Below are 22540 nucleotides of genomic sequence, written 5' to 3' on the forward strand. Positions count from 1 at the left end.
TTTTGAGGACCACCGTCCATTTCATCAGATGCATCTCAGAAGCGAACTTAGGTCCTCAAAAGTTAGACATCAATAAATTGGTTTGTCTATAAGGCAGCATCTGCTTCTTTCACTTTTGTTACAGCAGACTACTTCCCTCTTTCCAATTTAGTAATGGCTTAGGCCCTAATTTACCCCTGCGTTAAGATTTCCTTGTTCCTATTCTTCTCTGGACAGATTGCACAGTGGTTCTGCAAAGTTTCCTTGGATCCACATGGCAATCACTCTACTTGATTTTCCATGTAATGAAGACTTACATTGTTGACATCATATCCTCTGCTGTCAAGCTGAACCTCATTCTCTTGGTCCACAAGCACCCCATGCTGGTTTCACCATTCACTCTGTCATCAGTTCTGTATTACCTGTTGCTTTTTTTTTTTTTTTTAAATGCCAACAGTGGAAATTTGATTTGATTTTATACTGGTGTACCTTGTTTATTGACGTTATAAAATTTGTAATAGAATTATCCTAAACACAAACACTTTCTATGTTACAGAAGTTCAAATGCCGAAGACCGAGCATAAATAAATGTCAGACTAGTGCACAATACAGCAAAACAAATAAATAAAAAAACTGCTTTAAAAAAAATCAGAGAAAAACATCAAACATTGCCAAAAGGTACATTCCAATTTTTTTTGTTTCTTGTTCTACAAATTAACAAAATACATTAAAAAAAAAAAAAAATTCCACACACTCTAGCTCAGAAAAAAAAGCGCGAGCTTTCATCAAGGAAAATAAAAACCTCTCATGTTGAAGACCACAGCTCAGAAAAAGTGGTTTCAGTTCAATATGCTTTGCCGAAAGGTCTCTCCCAGAGAGGGGGGAAAAAAAACCCTTAGTAAATTCTAGCACCTAGCTCTTGAATCTTCTGCTGAAGACTCTTATCTACCTCGGCATTACAAAAATTTGTCTTCATAGATTACAATTAATTCAGAATACTGCTGCAAAGCCGATCTTTGGAAAACGTAAATTTGACCATGTGTCCCCTCTGTTTCAGTCTTTCTTGGCTCCCGGTTTATTTTAGAATTCAATTTAAATGCGCTTGTATTTCTTTTAAAATTCTACATGGTATCTTTAATCCTCTTATTCCTTTATTTTGGAACGTTTACCGATTCTCCTTTGCAAGAGGTATCCACAACAATTTAAACTCTCCCTTCCTTCCAAAAAAGGGATTAAAGGAGTCAAGATCTTCAGTCAATCTTTGGTCTTTAAATTCTCTCAACTCTGGAATGATCTCCCCTTTTTTTTTAAGGAGTTCCAATTCGTTTCAATTTTTCCGTAAATCTTTAAAAACTACTCTATTTGCCAAACATTTTGAAAATTAATTCTTTTGAAATTTTGCTCTTATCTTCTATTTACTATTTGTAAATCATTCCTTGTTTATTTCATTGCTGTAAACCGAGGCGAGCCTTCTCAGAATGATGACTCGGTCTACAAAGTTAAGCTTTAGTTTAGTTTAACCAGTTCTGGTCTTGTAGGACTTCTCTTTTGATCACACAGTCGAAAGTTATCCATCTTGGAGGCCCAAATTTCTGTTAGCATCCAATACTGAGAGCAGAAGCCCTTATGAATATCAACCCCCAGGAGGATAAGAGAATTAGAGGATGAGAGAGCTGGCACAAAGCAGAAGCCAGAAGGGGATAGGAAACAAGGAAAGATGGCATAGGGACGGGAAAGAACATCAGAGAAGGGAGATATGATAAAGAGGGAGGGTATAATGATGGGAGCATGTGTATGGTAATAAGGAAGGAACAGAAGCATGAAGGAGAGGGTGGAGATATTAAAAATGAGTCCATCTTTTATGACCAACTAGCAAATTCTGTCTTTTCCAGTGCAGGAGGGGCCGCTGAAAAGTTCTCAGCCCAACCAAGAAGAGAATGATGTGGAGCCATGACACTTACAAGTTATTTCACACTTTTCTTGACCTTTTTCATTGGAGCCATGACACTTACAAGTTATTCCACACTTTTCTTGACCCTTTTCATTTCAATGAGGCAACTGCGTCTAGCAAATGGGCACAAGTGTAGGGAAACCAAGCCATTGTGACATCACTGATGAGGTTGGCTCTTAGGCATTGGTGGAATAAGCCATTATGACATCACAATACGAGGTATCGCTGAAAAAGACTCAGCTCAACCAAGAAGAGAATGATCCGGAGCCATGAAACGTACAAGTTATTCCATAGTTTTCTTGACACTTTTTGTTTCACTGAGGCAAATGCATCTAGCAAATGGGCACAAGTAGAGGGAAACCAAGCCATTGTGACATCACCGATGAGGTTGGTGGAATAAGCCGTTATGACATCACAATACTGAACAGTTCTCAGCACAACCAAGAAGAGAATGATGCGGAGCCATGAACCCTACAAGTTATTCCACATTTCTCTTGACACTTTTCCTTTCATATCTCTGAAACTTTTCTTAAGTGTGGAATAACTTTTTTTCCTGGCTCCGTGCCAATCTCGTCTTGGTTGGGCTGAGAACTTTTCAGCAGCCCCTCGTACTGTGTGGCTTCATCAAGATTTAAATCAGATGCTTTGGAGGTAATTTTATAGATCGGTTCATTCTCAGAATGCTATTTTTCACACCTAAAAGGCTTCTTGTATAAAATTCGGTCATGGCAAAATATATGCACAATGAAAGTGGGTGTGTCTCAGTACAATAGGCATGGATAGAGCATGGGTGGAGTCATAAGTTATACACTTTTACATCTGCCCCTTTAATTAGGCATGATTTCTGCTAGTATTTTATAAAGACTCATAGATGGCTATATCTTTATAAAATAGGAGAAAATAGGCACCTTCCTGCCTAATTACCACTACTAATCATTTCTATAGCGCTACTAGACATACACAGTGCTTGCATCAAAACATAGAAGAGACAGTCCCTGCTCAGAAGAGCTTACAATCTAGTCAAGACAGACAAACTGGACAAGAAGGCGCATCAATACACAGTGATCAGGCAGGGTAATTACAGAGGGAATGATAAGACAGATATTGATGCTTAGAAGGTGGGTTGGAGTTTGGGATTGAAAACATCTGGAGTCTGGATTTGAATACTGCCAGAGACGGAGCCTGATGCATCAAATCAGCCAGTTTGTTTCAGACATACGTTGCAGCAAGATAGAAGGGATGGAGTCTGGAGTTGGCTGTAGAGGAGAAGGGTACAGATAAGAGAGACTTATCCGATGAGCGGTGGATCTGTTATATAATTACCCTATGTACATTGTACACCCCATATAACAGGATATTTGAGTCCAACATATGAGTGAATCCACATTATATTGGATCTCCAGTGTAATATTTATTAATAATAATAAAAATATACAACCCTTGACAGTGTTATAATTGATCTGATGTTACACTGAGCCATGTAATGTAGGGTCTACAGAAATAAACCATAAAGGTTAGTAAATTATCAACCAAAAACTCTTCCTCTTCTCTATGGAAGTGAAGAAGCGTTTCAAGTAAGCTCAGCCAGTCCATGCATAGTATCAGGTTATAAGGCAAGTCGAGCTTGACACAACTGTTGGCCCTGAATCATTGCATCAGAGCAGATAACGGTGCTCTCTCTTGAAAGTGCAGTTGAATTAGTGCTCTGTGGATTAACGTGCATGGCTCTGCTGCTTTTAGAAGACGAGAAATTGACGGCACTAGTGCTTTCCTGCCTACGGCAGACCGAGTTCCCATTCTCTATTACTAAGCCTTTGTGCTCAGGATGAACCACGCATCCCGTGGCGTGGTTTCACCACTGCTTCATTTGTAGCTTTGGTTTCCCTAGAATTTGAGATGACGTAGTTGTAGATTCAAATGGGAGTAGAAAGCAAAGAACCCAGTACTGGCTCTGCCAGACCAGATGGAGCAGAGTCGGGTGGTAACATAGGCACTGGCATTTCAAAATGACAGACACTAACACACACATGATAAACGTGGCGTGAAGTAGCACGGTGGTTAAAGTACTAGGCTTAGGGCAGGGGTGTCCAATGTCGGTCCTCGAGGGCCGCAGTCCAGTCGGGTTTTCAGGATTTCCCCAATGAATATGCATGAGATCTATTTGCATGCACTGCTTTCAATGCATATTCATTGGGGAAATCCTGAAAACCCGACTGGATTGTGGCCCTCGAGGACCGACATTGGACACCCCTGGCTTAGGGTTACAAGACGTCTGGGAAAACCCGGACACGTCCTCTTTTTAGTGGACTGTCTAGGTGCCTGAAGGGATTTTGCAAAACCTGGCCGTTTGTTCGGGTTTTTGATGTCCCCGAGCTCGGGGGCCGTGTCTAGAGGCTCTCTGCGCATGTGAGGACTTTGGAGCAATGGCATCGTGCGCGCGGGCATGGTATCATTGCATCAACGTCCATGCATGCGCAGAGGCCCTCTAGATCTCGGGCAAGGAGACAGGAGGTTTGGCCGGGGGCGGGGCTGGTGATGGAACAGGGCAAAGCTGGGGCAGAATGGGGCGGGGCCAGGTGTCCTCTTGTTTCATTTACTCACACATCAATTCACGCACCATTTTCAGTTGTTCTCTACACTCATCCAAACATTCGTATTCGTAGGACCCCTGAGGAAGACGTGTTTGTCGAAACACGGACTATGTTGGGCCCTTTTCATTTTAGACACATGTGGATTGTTATCGCACGTATTTACTGACCGAATAAACACCTGCATCTAGAATCAGGGGTCTCAAAGTCCCTCCTTGAGGGCCGCAATCGTCAAGTTTTCAGGATTTCCCCAATGAATATGCATTGAAAGCATGCACATAGAGCTCATGCATATTCATTGGGGAAATCCTGAAAACCCAACTGGATTGCGGCCCTCAAGGAGGGACATTGAGATCCCTGATTTCTAGAACATCTTCTCCACAGTTTCTTATGTTCATAGTGATCTGTTGGATTTGTGAGGAGAAGGAGAGAGATGAGTCAAAGATAGCCTCAAGGTTATGAGTTGATGAGACAGAGACGATGAGGGCATTGTCCACATAAATAGAGAATGGGGAAAGAGGGGAGGCAGGCTTAGGAGCAAAGATAAGGAGTTCTGTTTTGGCTATGTTACATTTCAGATCAGTGGTCTCTCAAACTCAAACCCTTTGCGGGGCCACATTTTGGATTTGTAGGTACTTGGAGGGCCGCAGAAAAAATAGTTAATGTCTTCTTAAAGAAATGACAATTTTGCATGAGGTAAAACTCTTTATAGTTTATAAAACTTTCCTTTAACAGTTAAAAGGAAAGATATATAAACTATAAAGAGTTTTACCTCATGCAAAATTGTCATTTCTTTAATAAGACAACTATTTTTTCTGTGGTCCTCCAAGTACTCTATTTTTTCCTGCAGCCCTCACCTTTAAAGTTTAATATCTTTTCTTTCTCAAAATTGGCACATTTCAATCACTATATAATTAAATATAATTAAATTTAAAAAGGAGTGACCCCTGTCCCCCTTCCTGTCGAGCCCCCCCCCCCGATGCCGCCTTCCACAGCCCTTACTTTTTATTTAAAAATTCAGCAGGAGGGTTATAAAAAAACCCAAGAAGAGGAGAGCAGAAAGGACTACAGGGTGAAAAGAAGCCAAGAGAGAGATATGTCTGGCGAAAGCATAGGCGGAAGAACAAATGGCTAAAAAATGTAAAAAAGGTAGACAAAAATTTTTTCAGATATATTAGTGAAAGGAGGAAGATGAAAAATGGAATTGCTAGGCTAAAAGATGCTGGGAACCAATATGTGGAGAGTGATGAGGAGAAAGCAAATGTGCTAAACAAATACTTCTGTTCTGTGTTCACAGAAGAAAATCCTGGAGAAGGACCGAGATTGTCTAGCAAAGTTACACGAGAAAATGGAGTAGATTCTGCGCCGTTCACAGAGGAGGGTGTTTATGAGCAACTTGAAAAACTGAAGGTGGACAAAGCGATGGGACCAGACGGGATCCATCCCAGGATACTAAGGGAGCTCAGAGAGGTTCTGGCGAGTCCTATTAAAGACTTGTTCAACAAATCTCTGAAGACGGGAGTGATTCCTGGGGATTGGAGGAGAGCGGATGTGGTCCCTATTCATAAAAGTGGTCACAGGGATGGAGCAGGAAACTACAGGCCGGTGAGCCTCACTTCAGTTGTTGGTAAAATAATGGAAGTGTTGCTGAAAGAAAGGATAGTGTACTTCCTTGAATCTAATGGGTTACAGGATCCGAGGCAACATGGTTTTACAAAAGGTAAATCGTGCCAAACGAACCTGATTGAATTTTTTGATTGGGTGACCAGAGAGCTGGATCGAGGACATATGCTAGATGTAATTTACTTGGATTTCAGCAAAGCCTTTGATACAGTTCCTCATAGGAGGCTGTTGAACAAACTTGAAGGGCTGAAGTTAGGACCCAAAGTGGTGAACTGGGTCAGAAACTGGCTGTTGGACAGACGCCAGAGGGTGGTGGTTAATGGAAGTCGCTCGAAGGAAGGAAAGGTGAGTAGTGGAGTCCCTCAGGGATCAGTGCTGAGGCCAATCCTGTTCAATATGTTTGTGAGTGACATTGCTGAAGGGTTAGAAGGAAAAGTGTGCCTTTTTGCAGATGATACCAAGATTTGTAACAGAGTAGACACCGAAGAGGGAGTAGAAAATATGAAAAAGGATCTGCAAAAGTTAGAGGAATGGTCTAATGCCTGGCAACTAAAATTCAATGCAAAGAAATGCAGAGTAATGCATTTGGGGATTAATAATAGGAAGGAACCGTATATGCTGGGAGGAGAGAAGCTGATATGCACGGACAGGGAGAGGGACCTTGGGGTGATAGTGTCCGAAGGCAAAAAAACAGTGTGACAAGGCAGTGGCTGCTGCCAGAAGGATGCTGGGCTGTATAAAGAGAGGCATAGTCAGTAGAAGGAAGAAGGTGTTGATGCCCCTGTACAGGTCATTGGTGAGGCCCCACTTGGAGTATTGTGTTCAGTTTTGGAGACCGTATCTGGCGAAGGACATAAGAAGACTTGAGGTGGTCCAGAGGAGGGCGACGAAAATGATAGGAGGCTTGCGCCAGAAGACGTATGAGGAGAGACTGGAAGCCCTGAATATGTATACCCTAGAGGAAAGGAGAGACAGGGAGATATGATTCAGACATTCAAATACTTGAAGGGTATTAACGTAGAACAAAATATTTTCCAGAGAAAGGAAAATGGTAAAACCAGAGGACATAATTTGAGGTTGAGGGGTGGTAGATTCAGGGGCAATGTTAGGAAATTCTACTTTACAGAGAGGGTAGGGGATGCCTGGAATGCGCTCCCGAGAGAGGTGGTGGAGAGAAAAACGGTGACGGAGTTCAAAGAAGTGTGGGATGAACACAGAGGATCTAGAATCAGAAAATAATATTAAATATTGAACTAAGGCCAGTACTGGGCAGACTTGCACGGTCTGTGTCTGTGTATGGCCGTTTGGAGGAGGATGGGCTGGGGAGGGCTTCAATGGCTGGGAGGGTGTAGATGGGCTGGAGTAAGTCTTAACAGAGATTTCCGCAGTTGGAACCCAAGTGCAGTACAGGGTAAAGCTTTGGATTCTTGCCCAGAAATAGCTAAGAAGAAAAAATTAAAAAATTTAAATTGAATCAGGTTGGGCAGACTGGATGGACCATTCGGGTCTTTATCTGCCGTCATCTACTATGTTACTATGTTTCCTGCCTCTGGGCCTGCCTCTTCAAAATGGTGGCCCTGCCCCCTCCTGGTGCATCCTGAGATGCACTGGGAGGGGCCTAAGGCCCTGACTTGCTCAGGCGCCTAAGTGCCCTCCCAGGCTAAACTGGCAGACAGGGAGAACAGGGGCAGCTTTTTTTTGGGGGGCCGTTTGGGCAGCTAAGAGGAGATGCTGTGCTAGCGACTGCTCTTCTGAGCAAATGCCAAGTGCAGTTCTTCCCCTTTTACCAGCGACATTCTGCGCAAATAGCATGCATATAATTTGCATACAATTGTGCTGAGCATCACCAGAAAAAAAAAAAAAAAAAAAAAATCACTCTCAGTATTTTTTACTGTGGCATCGGAGCTTTGCGCATCCTACCCTGAGTTTATGCAGCACTGAAGAGAGTTAAACAGGAGGTTTTGACTTGCGATTACTGAGAGAATTTTATGCCAGGTCTTGAGCATCTCTCCTACCAGCTATGGAAAAGGTACGGTGGAGGTAGGGGAGGTCATCCAGCTGAGGGGGCCTGGACCCCAGACACTTGTTTGGGCTTGAGAGGTCCCTGGCCTCCAAGGCCTCCCCTCCCTCCCTCCATGGCTACACCACTTCACCCTTAATCTGCACCATTACACTGGTTTTCAGCAGCGTCATTAAGACTTCCAATTGGTGATGGTACCAAAATATAAGCACCAAGCGCCAACTCTCCCCCCCTTTCCCCCGCTACCACAAGATGTTTCCACAAAACAGCCGGAAAATAAAATCATTACCATGAAGAAGGTGCTCCCAAGAAATGACAGGGCTAGAGATAACCTCTGTCAAAGACTCAACAACTGCTTGGGGGGGGGGGGGGGTTCTAGAGGATGCTGAGTTGACTTGATTTCTCAAAAAAGGTAATGTGTGTTCCCTGGCATCCCACCTAGTGAACTGATCAGGACAGTTGGCTAATGTGTAGGGAAGTGACTCACTCTTCCAGTGATGGTCTCAGAATCAAGATGGGGTGAGCATTAGAGAATGACACGGTGACAAAATTCATCACTGTTCCCATCTCCGCGGATAACCGCGGGAAATAATCCCATGTCATTTTCTAGTGTCTATTTCAATCTCAGTCCTTCTACACCAGCATTGTTCAAAGCAAAGCTTGCGGGTTAGTGGTTGTGGCCATTCATACTCTGATTCTTATGGGAGCCAAGGATAATGAAGCCATTGTGACATCACTGAAGTGATTGGCTCTTAGGCACTGGTGGAATGAGGCATTATGACATCACAATCTCAGCTCTGGAATGTTGCTGCTCAATCAGCATTCTTCAAAGCAAAGCTTGCGGGTCAGTGGTTGTGGCCATTCATACTCTGATTCTTATGGGAGCCAAGGATAATGAAGCCATTGTGACATCACTGAAGTGATTGGCTCTTAGGCACTGGTGGAATGAGGCATTATGACATCACAATCTCAGCTCTGGAATGTTGCTGCTCAATCAGCTTTCTTCAAAGCAAAGCTTGCGGGTCAGTGGTTGTGGCCATTCTTACTCTGATTCTTCCCTCTCTCCTTAAAGAATGACATGAAGATGGTTTCCCACAGGGATGGGAACGGTGATGAATTTTGTCACCATGTCATTCTCTAGTGAGCATCTGATAAAACAGAACTCTAGTAAAGAGTTACACTTCCCCCTCCGTATTTGTGGTTTCCGTATCTACGGATTCGCTTATTCGCGGTTTTAAACCTAAAAATACTTTTTCTTTTTCGGGCTATTTTAAGTCCTGAAAGCCCCACCTTAAGCCTTACCTGGTGGTCTAGTAGGTTCAGATCGCTCACAGGAAATGGCTCGAGAGACTACGGGAGCTCAAGGCAGCCATTTCCTGTGAGCGATCTGCACGGGGCAGGAGCTTGGGAAGATCGCTCCTGCCTGAAAACCCGCTAGACCACAAGGTAAGGCTTAAGAAGGGGGGCTCTCAGGGCTTAAAATAGCCGGGGGAAGCGGGGGTTAGGGGCAGAACAGGCCCAAATATTATTCGCGGTTTTTAAATATTTGCGGCCCGGCTCTGCCCCTAACCCCCGCGAATACGGAGGGGGAAGTGTACTTTTATTTACTTTTTTGTCTGCAAGGTGCTATCTTTGTCTAAATTTATGTTTCAGCCTGAAGCAAGTAAACAGCAAATTTGAAAATAAGCAATGATAATACCTTGCACCCTTCTTATCTGTACCCCTCTCCTCTACTGCCAACTCCAGACTACGTCCCTTCTCTCTTGCTGCACCATACGCCTGGAATAGACTGCCTGAGTCAGTATGTCAAGCCCTATCCCTGACAGGATTCAAATCCAGGCTAAAAGCCCACTTTTGTGAGGTTGCTGTTAACTCCTAACCCCCACTCGCTTTTAAAGTACCCATACCTTAAAAACTCCTTAACTCCCTACTTGTTCTATTATAATGTACAGCACTGCATACATCTAGCAGCGCAACGCTATAGAAATTTAACTGCAATTTAAACAACAGTGACATCTTGTGGTCAGTGGGTGTACTAATGTACCAACTCTCAATCTGGTTTTCCTACTAATGTCCCTCTTTTAGACTAAATTGCCAAGATCCCATTTAATTTGTGTGTGGTGCTGGTGGAAGCATCATGCTCCATTTTCCAGGCTAGTCAACAAATATAGGCTCCCTACACAAACTATGGGGTACCCCCACGGGTCCTAGGAACACACTACTGGAATGATTCTATTAATGGCTTTCTGGTGTTTCGGTGGTGACCTTAAGATAAGTATTCTGTACAGCAAACCCGCTTTTGCAATTTTCTTGTTCCAACATTTTGCATTTATAAGTGCACAATACCTAAGGATAGAATTTTAACTGACGTGCCAGCATCGGTATGTTCCTGCTTACAAAGCCATTCATTAGCTTCGGCAGTGACTCCAGCTGTGGGGCAGTGTAGCTGATGCTGGACAGACTTCCACAGTCTAAACTAAACTAAACTTTAAGTTGTATAGCGCATCATCTCCATAAAGATAGAGCTCGGCACGGTTTACAGGTAAATTCAATAAATGAGGGAAGGACATAATAAGAAATTAGAGGTTATGAAGAGAATAGCTAGCTTTACATTTTCAATAGATAGCTTTACATTTTGGAGTTTTTAGATGCTTTCGGAATTAATTGGAATGAGCCTAGGTTCAGCAGTGGGGCAGGGAGGTTGTTCCAAAGCTCAGTGAATTTGAAGAAAAGGGATTTCCCTAATTTACCTGCATACATGACGCCTTTTAATGAGAAAGAGAGAGAGAGAAAAGGAGAGAAAAAAAGAGAGAGAGGAATAGAGAGAGAGAGAAAAATAGAGAGAGAAAAAAAGAGAGGAAGAGAGAGAGACAAAGAGAGAGAGAGAGAAAAAAAAGAAGAGAAAGAGAGAAAAAAAGAGCGAGAGGAAAATAAATTAAACTAAACTAAACCTTAAGTTTGTATATCGCATCATCTCCATAAAGATAGAGCTCGACATGGTTTACTGGTAAGTCAATAAATGAGGGAAGGCCATAGTAAGAAATTAGAGGTTAAGAAGAGGATAGCTAGCTTTACATTTTAAATAGATAGCTTTACATTTTAAAGAGATAGCTTTACGTTTTGGAGAAAAGCCAAGTTTTTAGATGCTTTCGGAATAATTGGAATGAGCCTAGGTTCAGCAGTGGGGCAAGGAGGTTGTTCCAAAGCTCAGTGAATTTGAAGAAAAGGGATTTCCCTAATTTCCCTGCATACATGACGCCTTTTAATGAGAATGAGAAAGAGAAAGAGAGAAAAAAAGAAGAGAGAGAGAAAAAAAGAGAGAGAGAAAAAGAGAGAGGAAGAGAGAGAGACAAAGAGAGAGAGAGAAAAAAAAAGAAGAGAGAGAGAGAAAAAAAAGAGAGAGAGGAAGAGAAACTAAACTAAACTAAACCTTAAATTTGTATACTGCATCATCTCCATAAAGATAGAGCTCGACACGGTTTACAGGTAATTCAATAAATGAGGGAAGGACACAATAAGAAATTAGAGGTTATGAAGAGGATAGCTAGCTTTACATTTTCAATAGATAGCTTTACGTTTTGGAGAAAAGCCAAGTTTTTAGATGCTTTCGGAATAATTGGAATGAGCCTAGGTTCAGCAGTGGGGCAGGGAGGCTGTTCCAAAGCTCAGTGAATTTGAAGAAAAGGGATTTCCCTAATTTCCCTGCATACAGTCTCTATCCCATATGCGGCAAGATAGATCAAGAACACTTATGCATATTTTATACTACATTAAAATTGACTGATCTTACCTATATCGGGGGGGGGGGGGGTGTGGAGGGGAGCGGGGAAAGAGAAAGACATTTTATACTAGAACTTAGCAAGTAAAATGAAAAATTACTGGTTTGTTGGTTCAACTTAGCCTTGATAATGAATGCGACTGTTAGGAAGACAGGTCTTTTTATCTGCCGTCATTTACTATGTTACTATTAAGGGCCAGATTCTCTATATTACAAGTTGCGTACAAAAAAAAATCTGTGCGCATTGCCAATTTGGAACTTCATTGTGCATTTGGGAACTTAATCGTGCACTGGAACTTAATCTGTGCGCATTGCCAGTATGGAACTTAATTGAGTAACGAGTACAACTTTCTAAGCATATTCGATAAAGCGGTGTGGAGGAGTGGCCTAGTGGTTAGGGCAGCTGCCTCAGGACCCTGAGGTTGTGAGATCAATTCCCACTGCAGCTCCTTGTGACCCTGGGCAAGTCACTTAACACTTCATTGCCCAAGGTACAAAATAAGCACCTGTCTAAAATATGTAAATTGCTTTGATTGTAACCACATAGAGAAAGCGGTATAACAAGCCTTTACCCTTTCCAATCAAGCTACTATCACTGATGAGGTTGTCTCTTATTGGTGGAATGAGGTATTATGACATCACAATCTCAGTTCTGGTTACCACCATAGATCACTAGGAGTGGCCCAGTGGTTAGATCAACTGCCTCCGTACCCCGAGGTCGTGAAATCAATTCCCACTACAGCTTCTTGTGACTCTGAGCATTGCCCCCAGGTACAAAATAAGTTACCTGTTTAAAATATGTAAATTGCTTTGATTGTAACCACAGAGAAAAAGCGGGATATCAAATTCCATCCCTTTCACCTTTAAATTCTAGTGCACGGATCTCAAAACAGGGTGTGGCATGGGTGGGTTGTGGACATTCCTAAAACTTAGGTGGACTGTTACAGAATATACTTGATCCGCACACAGCTTAGGTACAGGAATTTATTCATAAATGCTGAAAAATTTATAAAGTGCTACTTAGCTTGGCGTGGAGGGGAGTGATAAGAGTTTGTTCCACACCAAGTTATACATTTTTCAGCATTTATGAATAAGCACTGGCACTTTAGTATGAATTAAGACACTGAAGTAGGACTTTTCATAGAAGAAAAACAAAAAAATTTTTTTCACTACGTTCCGATGAAGATGGCTACCACACCGACTTTATAATGAAAGCAACAGTATGAGTGTGGCTCACTGAGGAACTTGCCAACGGAAGAGTCTTCTCGATAGTGACCATAGAAAGTCCGTATAGTGGTGATTAAGGTATTTTTAAGATATTTAATAAATTTGTGGACACCCAGACATCTGGTAACCCTAGTACTGCGCATGGGCGCTACACATGATCCTATAAACCGCACCTAACTTTTCTAGAATCGTGCTGTGCCATCCTTTATGGTGCTGATTTTTTAAGGTGTAATTTACAGTGTTCCCCGCGAATTCACGGTTCGCTGACTCACTCACTCGCGGTTTTCTCTAACCGCCTCTTCCTGTAGTAAAGTCGGGCCACATCAATCAGGAGCTGCATGTCAAAGCAGCTCCTGATTGGTCTAGCCCGACTTTACTACAGGAAGAGGCGGTCAGAGCAGACCGCGAGTGATTTTCTTCACCCGCTGGCACTCCAGCTGCCCTCTCCTGCCTCCCCTGCCTTTTGACAGGCGAAAAACCGCATTCACGGTTTTCTGAAATTTGCAGGGGTTCCTAGAATGGAACCCCCGCAAATATCGGAGGAAGTACTCTATAGAAAATGGCCCTATGAGAATGTCAGTAATCTTTACTAGGAGAGTCTAATTTGATCAATGCAAGTAAGACCAGATCAACCATCTTCTGCAGTGGCTATACCCAATGACATAGCAAAGGGGGCGTTTCACCCCGGGTGCCATCTTGGTGGAGGCAGCGGCACCTCTCTGCCCCCCACCCCATGCCACACTCACCCCCTCCCTTCCCCCCACCCCATACCTCTTTAAATCTTCACTAGCACGTGCAACTTCTCTGACCTGCTGCTTGCGCCAGCCTGGCTTCCCTCTGAAATCACTTCCTGGTTGTGTGGCGAGGAAGCGGCGTCATAGGGAAAGCCAGCATTGGCGCAGGCTGCAAGTCAGAGAAGCTGCTCAGTTTTAAAAGAGGTACAGGGAGGGGTGGGGATCTGAAGGGAGAGAATGAGCGTGGCATGGGGGGGGCAGGGAAAGAGCGTATGTATGTAGGGAGCAGGGGGTAGCAGTGGCCCTGTGATGCCTTTATCTTACTGAAAATCATAAGCCCCTCCCCCCCTCCAAAAAGCTCCTTAGGTAGAATCTAGCAACATTAACAAAGTCCCAGAATGGAAGAAGCATATTGAGCAACTGGGAACACTGTGGTCTTACTTTAATTTAAAAAATTCCCTTCATAAATATACACTAGAATAGATGACACGTACATCATGTACGCAAAAGTCTGTCAATGTAATGAGTGTGTGTGTGTAAAGATACAACCGTCCGGACAAGCATCATTCTTTGACGTGATTGGTCCTTGAAAACTAACGTCAAGTAATTTTATTTTTATTTTTTTATGCAATAGTTATCCTGACTTGAGCAACAAAGCAATCAAGGCTTTGTTACTGTTTGGATCTTCTTATCTTTGCAAACTTGGATTTTCAGCTCTAAGAGAAATGAAATCGAAAAATAGAGAACGACTGCAGATGGTGGATGATGAAATGCGGGTTTGCCTGTCAACCAATGAGCTGTGTTTTGAGTTCATTTGCACTCAAAAACAAGCACATCCATCGCATTGATTTGCAATTCTATTCTATTCTATCTACTTTATTTTCACTGTTGTTACAATTAGCCATCCATAACTTAAAGAACTTTAAATAAATAACTCTCAAATTAAATTTTAATGATTTTGCAATTTTATAATTTAAATTATAATGTGCCACGAAAAACATTTGCTCCATTTAGTGTGCCGGAGCTAAAAAACTATGAGAGACACTGATTTAGGGGGAGGGTGTTTGGTTTTCCTTTTCAACAATAAACCTTTAGACCCCAATGCAACGTATTAAGGTCATATCAATTGCCTTTGTGGCTATGTCCTCTTTCAAAAGTCAAACATGAGTTTGATCAAGTGTCAACTATGACTTCTCCATCTATAAATAAAACCAATCTTGAAAAGCTCTCACTTATACAGTCCATAAACAGAAAGGAAAACACCAGCTTGACCAACTATCACTGTCCAGAAGTAGGGTTGCTTCCTGGCCCTTATCAATGCTGGAATTATTCAAGTTCTGTTTCCTCCCCATTGCATTTACAGATTTGGAACTGAAAGATGCAATGGGACAACGCCAGAACTGGGGTAGCCTGACAGGACTGACCTGATTCAAATGATAACAATATCTATGGAATGCAGAACAGGATACTATCACATCTATGAAATACAGACAGACCGTTAAATCCATTCTATCTACCACCATATCCCCATATACTACCACAGATCATTCTTATCACCACTCTTACAGGCCAAGAGAGAGAGAACAGGAGATCACCCTCCCAGCACTATCATAAGGGCTCAGCGGGCTACTCGTCCACAACTACAGTGCATTCTTGTTATTTGCACATCCAATATTTGTAATTTCACGTATAAATGGTTGCATGAGTTGTGACCACTCTTCATTGTGTTTACATATTCATGGACCTGTGCATTTAAAACAAAATCAGCCTTCCTTGCTTTCGCTTCTGAAAATGGCCACCAAACGTCCAGGGAGTGAGTTGCAAGCAACAACTCCGAAAAGAAAGAAACTTGCATGCAAGAACCTAACCCTGTTTTCCCGATAGGATCCATTATTCGCTTTCCGCAGTTTTGAGGAAGCACATCTACTTTTCCATAGACACATTTGTCTTTTTAATCTGGTTTGTGAAGATTTTCTAGAATGATCAAGTGGGGTTAGCAAATGTACACATGGACCCGACACGGTAATGGATGAAGTTTCAAGAAGGTGAGCGTGTGCTGTGTTTCCACAGACCTCTCCTTTATGAAGCTAAGTGTGTAAAGGTTGCCATAAAGGACAAACAAGTGAAGTACTTCATCCATTACAGTGGGTGGAGAGAGCAGAGTACTCAAGTACGTGGACATCAATCTGCAAAAAAACAGAAAGAACACCAGAAGGCTACTCACTATTTTCGATGACATAAGAGCGCCATCTGTCGGATGTCATTTGTACCCCTGAAGCAGGCTTCCATGCAGAAACGCGGACTGTGTCGGGTCCATGACACACGGTGAATATACGACAAAGACTGTTATATTGTTATTTTAATAAATATTATCTCATTTGACCTATCCCGGGTTGATGAGTACATTTCCTAACCCCACTTGATTGTTCTGGATTGTTTTCCAGGGGGCTCATTTCCTTGTTTATCTGCAGAAGATTTTCTAGAACCATACTGCCACGAATAGCAAGAACACTCTGTAGCATGGCCCGTTAAACCACCAGCATTATCAACACAATTCATGAAACATTTAACAGCTCCGCTATTGTCTAGGAAACACAACAAACGACAGCACACGTACAGTTTGTAGGAAATGTGCCACCTGAACCTGCAAGTTGTTTCAATATTTGTACCAGAAAGTTAACCTTTAGCAGGTAAATTTTTATCAGCCTTTGTGGACTAGCCCAGATATGATACGAGGAGAATTCAATAATTTATCTACCTGAGTATGGAAGAAAGTAGCAAGCATATTGAAACAAGTATGTGCATGTTGTGACATGTCTCAAGGTTACTCATGCACAGTTGTGGCTCAATGTGAGTCTATTGTTTTCAAAGACAGGATGTCAGGCGAGTCCTTCTGCGAATCAAGTAAGAAACTGCTAGATTTGGAGCACCGTTTAGTGATAAAATTTCTCACAAAAGAAGGAGAAAAAGCCAAAGGAGATTCATGAACGCATGACTGCGAGTCTGCCCCAGCATCCTACAAAGTAAAAATTTGGAGCAAGCAGTTTCAGTGGGGTAGAGAGTCCATTGAAGTTGACCCTCATGCAGGATGGCCTGTGGAAGCAACTTCCACAGAAATGTGCACGAAAGTTGAAGATTTAATTGTGTCAGACAGATGAATTAAGGTTTCCCGAATAGCTGAAGAAATGGGCATCTCGACAGGTATAGTTTAGAAAATAATTCATGCAAAGTTGGGAATGTCCAGTGTAAGATGGGTTCCAAGAATGCCACAAGGCTCCAAGAATGCCAGAAGGCCACAAGGCTCCAGTGCTGTCAGGAGAGCTTGAAGGTGCTCCATGAAGACCAAGTGAATTTTTTTTATTGTTTGGTGACTGAAGATGAGACCTGGGTCTATCAAAGAGATCCTGAGTTCAAAATGGAGTCAAGGCAGTGGAAGTACAAGTCATCTCCCACCCCCAAAAAGTTCAAGGCAGAAAAATCTGCAGGCAAAGTCACAGCAACTGTCTTCTGGAATGATGAAAGACTTTTGCTTCTGGAGTTCATGCCACATGAGTTACGCCAACACAATGATCACTTTGTGGGAGTAAATCAAGGAGAAAAGACAAGGAAAACTCACAGCAGGCGTGCTGCTTCTTTATGACAATGCGCCGGTGCACATGTCATGAAAATCACAGGCTGCCATCCGAAAATGTGGGTTTCAGCAGCTGAACCATCCACCCTACAATACTGACCTGGCTCCCTCGGATTATTCCTGTTCCGAGTTTTGAAGAAATCTCTCCGTGGACAGTGGTTTTCAAGTGATTAGGACATCAAGGAAGCTGTGATGTCCTGGTTTGAAGGTCAAACAGAAGAATTCTTTTCAAAGGGTTAAAGTCATTGCAGGAAAAGTGGATGAAGTGTATGGAGATATCAGGGGACTATATTGAAAAATAAAACAAAAAATATTTGAAAACTCTTATTTCCTACCGAGGTAGATAAATTATTGAACGCCCCTCTTATCACTAGCACAACTGGGTCAAACCAAAATACACCACACTTAATAAAGCAGATCACTACTGCAGTGTAGCTAGTTTTTGTAGTAGATAAACCATTTGAGACTCAAGTATGAGTATGGCTTTTTTCAGGATATTTCTGCATGTCATTTGTTTGACTCATTTGGGAAGGGCGCTGGTGACATCAGATCATTGGCTGTTCTCCATTCATGTAGACTCGTGTGTTGCCCTTAACAGCAACAAGAAAGAGGAATATCAGTTTACTGCATCATCAGAATGGTTTAAAAATACATCTCACAAGCCAAAAGCTCAATTTCCAGCCTTATTGCCACTCTCACACTCTCTCTGGGGGGACGTAAGGACGTTCTTCTTCACCCAGAGAGTGGTAGAAAAGTGGAACGCTCTTCCGGAGTCTGTCGTAGGGGAAAACACCCTCCAGGGATTCAAGACAAAGTTGGACAAGTTCCTGCTCAACTGGAACGTACGCAGGTGAGGCTGGACTCATTTAGAGCACTGGTCTTTGACCTAGGGACCGCCTCGTGAGCGGACTGCTGGGCAGGATGGACCACTGGTTTGACCCAGCAGCGGCAGTTCTTATGTTGGCTGTGCTGAATTCCTGTTCTTTCTGGCACTGGAATACGTGATATGAAAAGAACTGGACAGAGCCCATATGGGTGACACTGTGATATCAGAGGCCCTCCCCCCAAACATACATGAACACAAAGGTAGGTAAACTGATCTCAACCAGGCCACTGTTTTATAAAAAGTTGCATTTTGGTCAAAATTCTTTATAAAGGAATTAACAGGCCAGCTTAGTGTGACATTGGTCAGATGTTGTGTATGGTAGAAAATCTAATCAACAGCACAGGCTTAATCCTTGGACCTGATTTTATAAGCTTTCCCACTCCCTTAGAATAGAGGGAGGGGGGAAAGGTCTTAATAAATCCAGCCCTTTAAGCCACAATTCTAGGCCAAGGTGCAGGATGTAAGGAGGCCCCTTCTTCCAATGCACTTGTATTGCCGTTTTAGATCTTGGACCAGCCTCCGGCAGCTAAAATAACAGCACCAATGCAAGTATCTCATGTCCCATCACAACTGATCTGTATCTGGCAAAGCCCTCTTGTGGAACAAAAATAAGTAAACAGTCAGCGTGTTCAAGCAGCAGCAGGAAGAGGAGAACGATGGTACACTGGCTCTAATCCATGAAAACACACAGCAGTCCAGTGGTAGTCTCGTTGGTTTTTGATTCTGTCCAGACTATCACTGCTTCCCGCTCTTGTTGGTCTCGGTGGACTGCCTGACGTCAGTCCATTCCTGCATGGTGCTCTGCAATGCTTGAGTCTTCTCCTTGTCCACCTGCACGTAATCTACCTTCTCATCTGAGGCGACCGAAGACGTGGAGGGCTGAGCGAGAGAACAAATATAACACAGGCTGATTAATCACCTCATCCCGGGCATAATCAAATTTTAAATACACCCCACAGACCAGAGTTACATTTTTGAAATTTGTCTCGTTACTAAAATAATTCACTAGAAATGCAAAATTATGGGGGTAAACACACATGGAGGGCCTATGATTTATCTTTAATCTTATCTATTGTTTTGCCTTTTGCCTTTATTTTGTTCTATTTCTATCATTTAAATTTCTCCAGAATTCTACTGTTCAACGACTCCCCCTTCTGCTTCTATTCCTTTCTCTCCTCTCTTCTACCTTCCAAAGCATTTAGATCAATGCTGTCTTGTTAAAATGTTTATTTTATTTTTATTTTTCCTATAACTCTACTTTTCACTTCTCTATTACCCTCCAGGTACTTTAGTTAGATTGTGAGCCTTCGGGACAGTAAGGGAATTTTTCAAGTACCTTTCTTATTTCTAATCTTAATGTATATTTTCTGTAAACCGCTTAGAACCTAACGGATGTAGCGGTATATAAGAAATAAATTACATTACATTTTCACAAAGGACGTCCAAGTCCAACTTGGACGTTTCTCGCTAAATGTCCACATTTGGAAGCCCAGGATGTCTTGGGAAAGGTTTCATTATTCCTGCATGACGTCCAAGTCTGGAACACCCAAAGCCCGCCCATAACACACCTCTTAACATACCCCTTTAAATTCTGGATTACAGCGGACAAAAAAGTCTTGCTAGATGTCCAGGAACCAGTTTTGACTATTGGTACTTGGACGTCCCGGTAATTAGGACGTCCAAGTGCTGCCTTAGGTGTTTTTTTTGGACTTTTTAGTTTTTTGATTATGCCCCTAATTGCCGTTCTGGTCATCCCATCACAAAAAGGATACGTCAGAACTAGAAAAGGTTCAGAGAAGGGCAACAAAAATGACAAAGAGATTAGGATTCAACTTGGAAAAGAGATGACTCAAGGGGGATATGATAGAAGTTTATAAAATCACGAATGGCATGGAATAGTTGAATTGGGGATGGTTGTCTAACCTTTTAAATAACACGAAAACAGGAGGATACTGCATTAAACGATGAAATAAACTGCAAGCATATTGTTAAAAAGTATTTTTTAAAAAAAGTATTTTATTTTTAAATGGTGCATAATTAAGCTGTAGAATCTGATTGTAGAGGACACTGTCAAGGCAGGTAACATAGCTGGATTCAAAAGAAATTTAGAGAAGTTTCTGGAGGAACATAAGAATTGTCGTTGCTGGGTCAGACCAGTGGTCCATCCTGCCCAGCAGTCCGCTCACGTGGCGGCCCTCAGGTCAAAGACCAGGGTTCTAAATGAGTCCAGCCTCACCTGTTTATGTTCCAGTTTAGCAGGAACTTGTCCAACTTTGTCTTAAATCACTCTCTGGGTGAAGAAAAATTTCCTTACGTTTGTACGGAATCTATCCCCTTTCAACTTTAGAGAGTACCCTCTCGTTCTCTCTACCTTGGAGAGGGTGAACAGTTTGTCTTTATGTAGGACAACTTCATAAAACATTATCAGCCAAGTAGACTTGGGAGACCCACCATTTATCCCTTGAAAAGAGCTCTGAGAAACATCCACTTTTTATAATATGCTAGGTACTTCGCTATGGTAGTATCTTTAGATCTGAGCTCAGCATTTGATCTAGTTGACCATGAACTTCTGTTGAGATTGCTCCATGAGATAGATTTGGGATTGGTTTGCAGCCTTTCTCCGGGATCGTACTTTTAGATAGTTATGGATGGGTGAACATCCAGTGATAGATTATTGGACTGTGGGGTACCACAAGGCTCAGCCCTTTCACCTATCCTGTTTAATATATTTTTGAGTCCTCTTGCAAGAAGAATTCAGGAATTAGGAATCAGTACATATATCTATGCAGATGATATTTTGTTGGTATATGATTTATCCCCTTCAACATTGGATCTGAGCTCTCTTTTGGATGGTTTGGATAGGATATAAGAATGGTTGGGGGAACATGGACTGGTATTGATTATGTCAAAAACAGTAGCATGTTGTATTTCAGGTGACAAGGTAACACCACAACTAGATCTTTCACTATACAATCAGCTTATAGAGATAGTAGGTAGTTTTAAGTAGTTGGGAATTTTAATTGACATAAGGAAGTTCTTCTTCACCCAGAGAGCGGTGGAAAACTGGAACGCTCTTCAGGAGTCTGTTATAGGGGAAAACACCCTCCAGGGATTCAAGACAAAGTTGGACAAGTTCCTGCTTTAACCAGTACGTATGCAGGTAAGGCTAGACTCAGTTAGGGCACTGGTCTTTGGCCTAGGGGCCGCCGCGTGAGTGGACTGCTAGGCACGATGGACCACTGGTCTGACCCAGCAGCGGCAATTCTTATGTTCTTATGAGCAGCAGGTTTCATCTACAGTTGCAAAAGGATTTGGGGCATTAAGACAACTTAGAGCTATTCAAGATTTCCTGGGTGAGAAATCGTGACATACTTTAATTCATGCTTTTGTTCTATCTAAGTTGGATTATGGCAAATTGGTATATGCGGGAATAACAGTTGGGCAATTGAAACGTCTACAAACAGTACAAAATGCGGCAATTCGGCTGTTAGTCACGCACACATCTATAACCATGTGACTCCATCATATTTGAAATGCCATTGCTTACCAATGGGATTTAGAATTCAATTTAAAATCCTGATGCTGGCACATAGAGCATTATTTGAGTTACAACCATTATATCTCTCTCATCTAGTGTTATTCTACACATTGAGATCTTTAAATGACAATTGAGTAGCTGTTCCCCATATCTCAAAGGCTCATCATAGAAACATAGAAAGATGACGGCAGAAAAGGGCTATAGCCCATCAAGTCTGCCCACTCTACTGTCCCACCCCATTAAGTCAGAGTGCTGCTCGACCCACGTAGAGATCCCACGTGGATGTCCCATTTATTCTTAAAGTCGAGCACGCTAGTGGCCTTGATCACCTGCACCGGTAGTTTGTTCCAGTGATCCACCACCCTTTCTGTAAAGAAATACTTCCTGGTGTCACCACCAAATCTCCCTCCTCTGAGTTTGAGCAGGTGCCCCCTTGTGACTGAAGGTCCCTTAGGAAAGAATATGTCGTTTTCCACCTCGACATGACCTGTGACGTACTTAAACGTCTCAATCATGTCACCCCTCTCCCTGCACTACTCTAGAGAGTAGAGCTGCAACTCGCCCAGTCTTTCCTCGTATGAGAGA

At 42.5% G+C, this 22540-nt stretch overlaps 1 protein-coding gene across 2 annotated transcripts in view; it reads right to left on the bottom strand.

Annotated features, from left to right (window-relative positions):
* Nucleotides 1-18617: 18617 nt before the first annotated feature.
* GAB2 (GRB2 associated binding protein 2) overlaps nt 18618-22540 on the bottom strand; it is a 193818-nt gene continuing 189895 nt past the window's right edge. For both annotated transcript variants that reach the window (XM_033950610.1, XM_033950611.1), the window contains exon 10: nt 18618-19296. In XM_033950610.1, the coding sequence (XP_033806501.1) occupies nt 19153-19296 (144 nt within the window). In that variant the 3' untranslated portion in view covers nt 18618-19152. The remainder of the gene's footprint in view (nt 19297-22540) is intronic.

The sequence above is a fragment of the Geotrypetes seraphini genome, chromosome 6 (genome assembly GCF_902459505.1).
Source record: "Geotrypetes seraphini chromosome 6, aGeoSer1.1, whole genome shotgun sequence".
Taxonomy (NCBI): domain Eukaryota; kingdom Metazoa; phylum Chordata; class Amphibia; order Gymnophiona; family Dermophiidae; genus Geotrypetes; species Geotrypetes seraphini.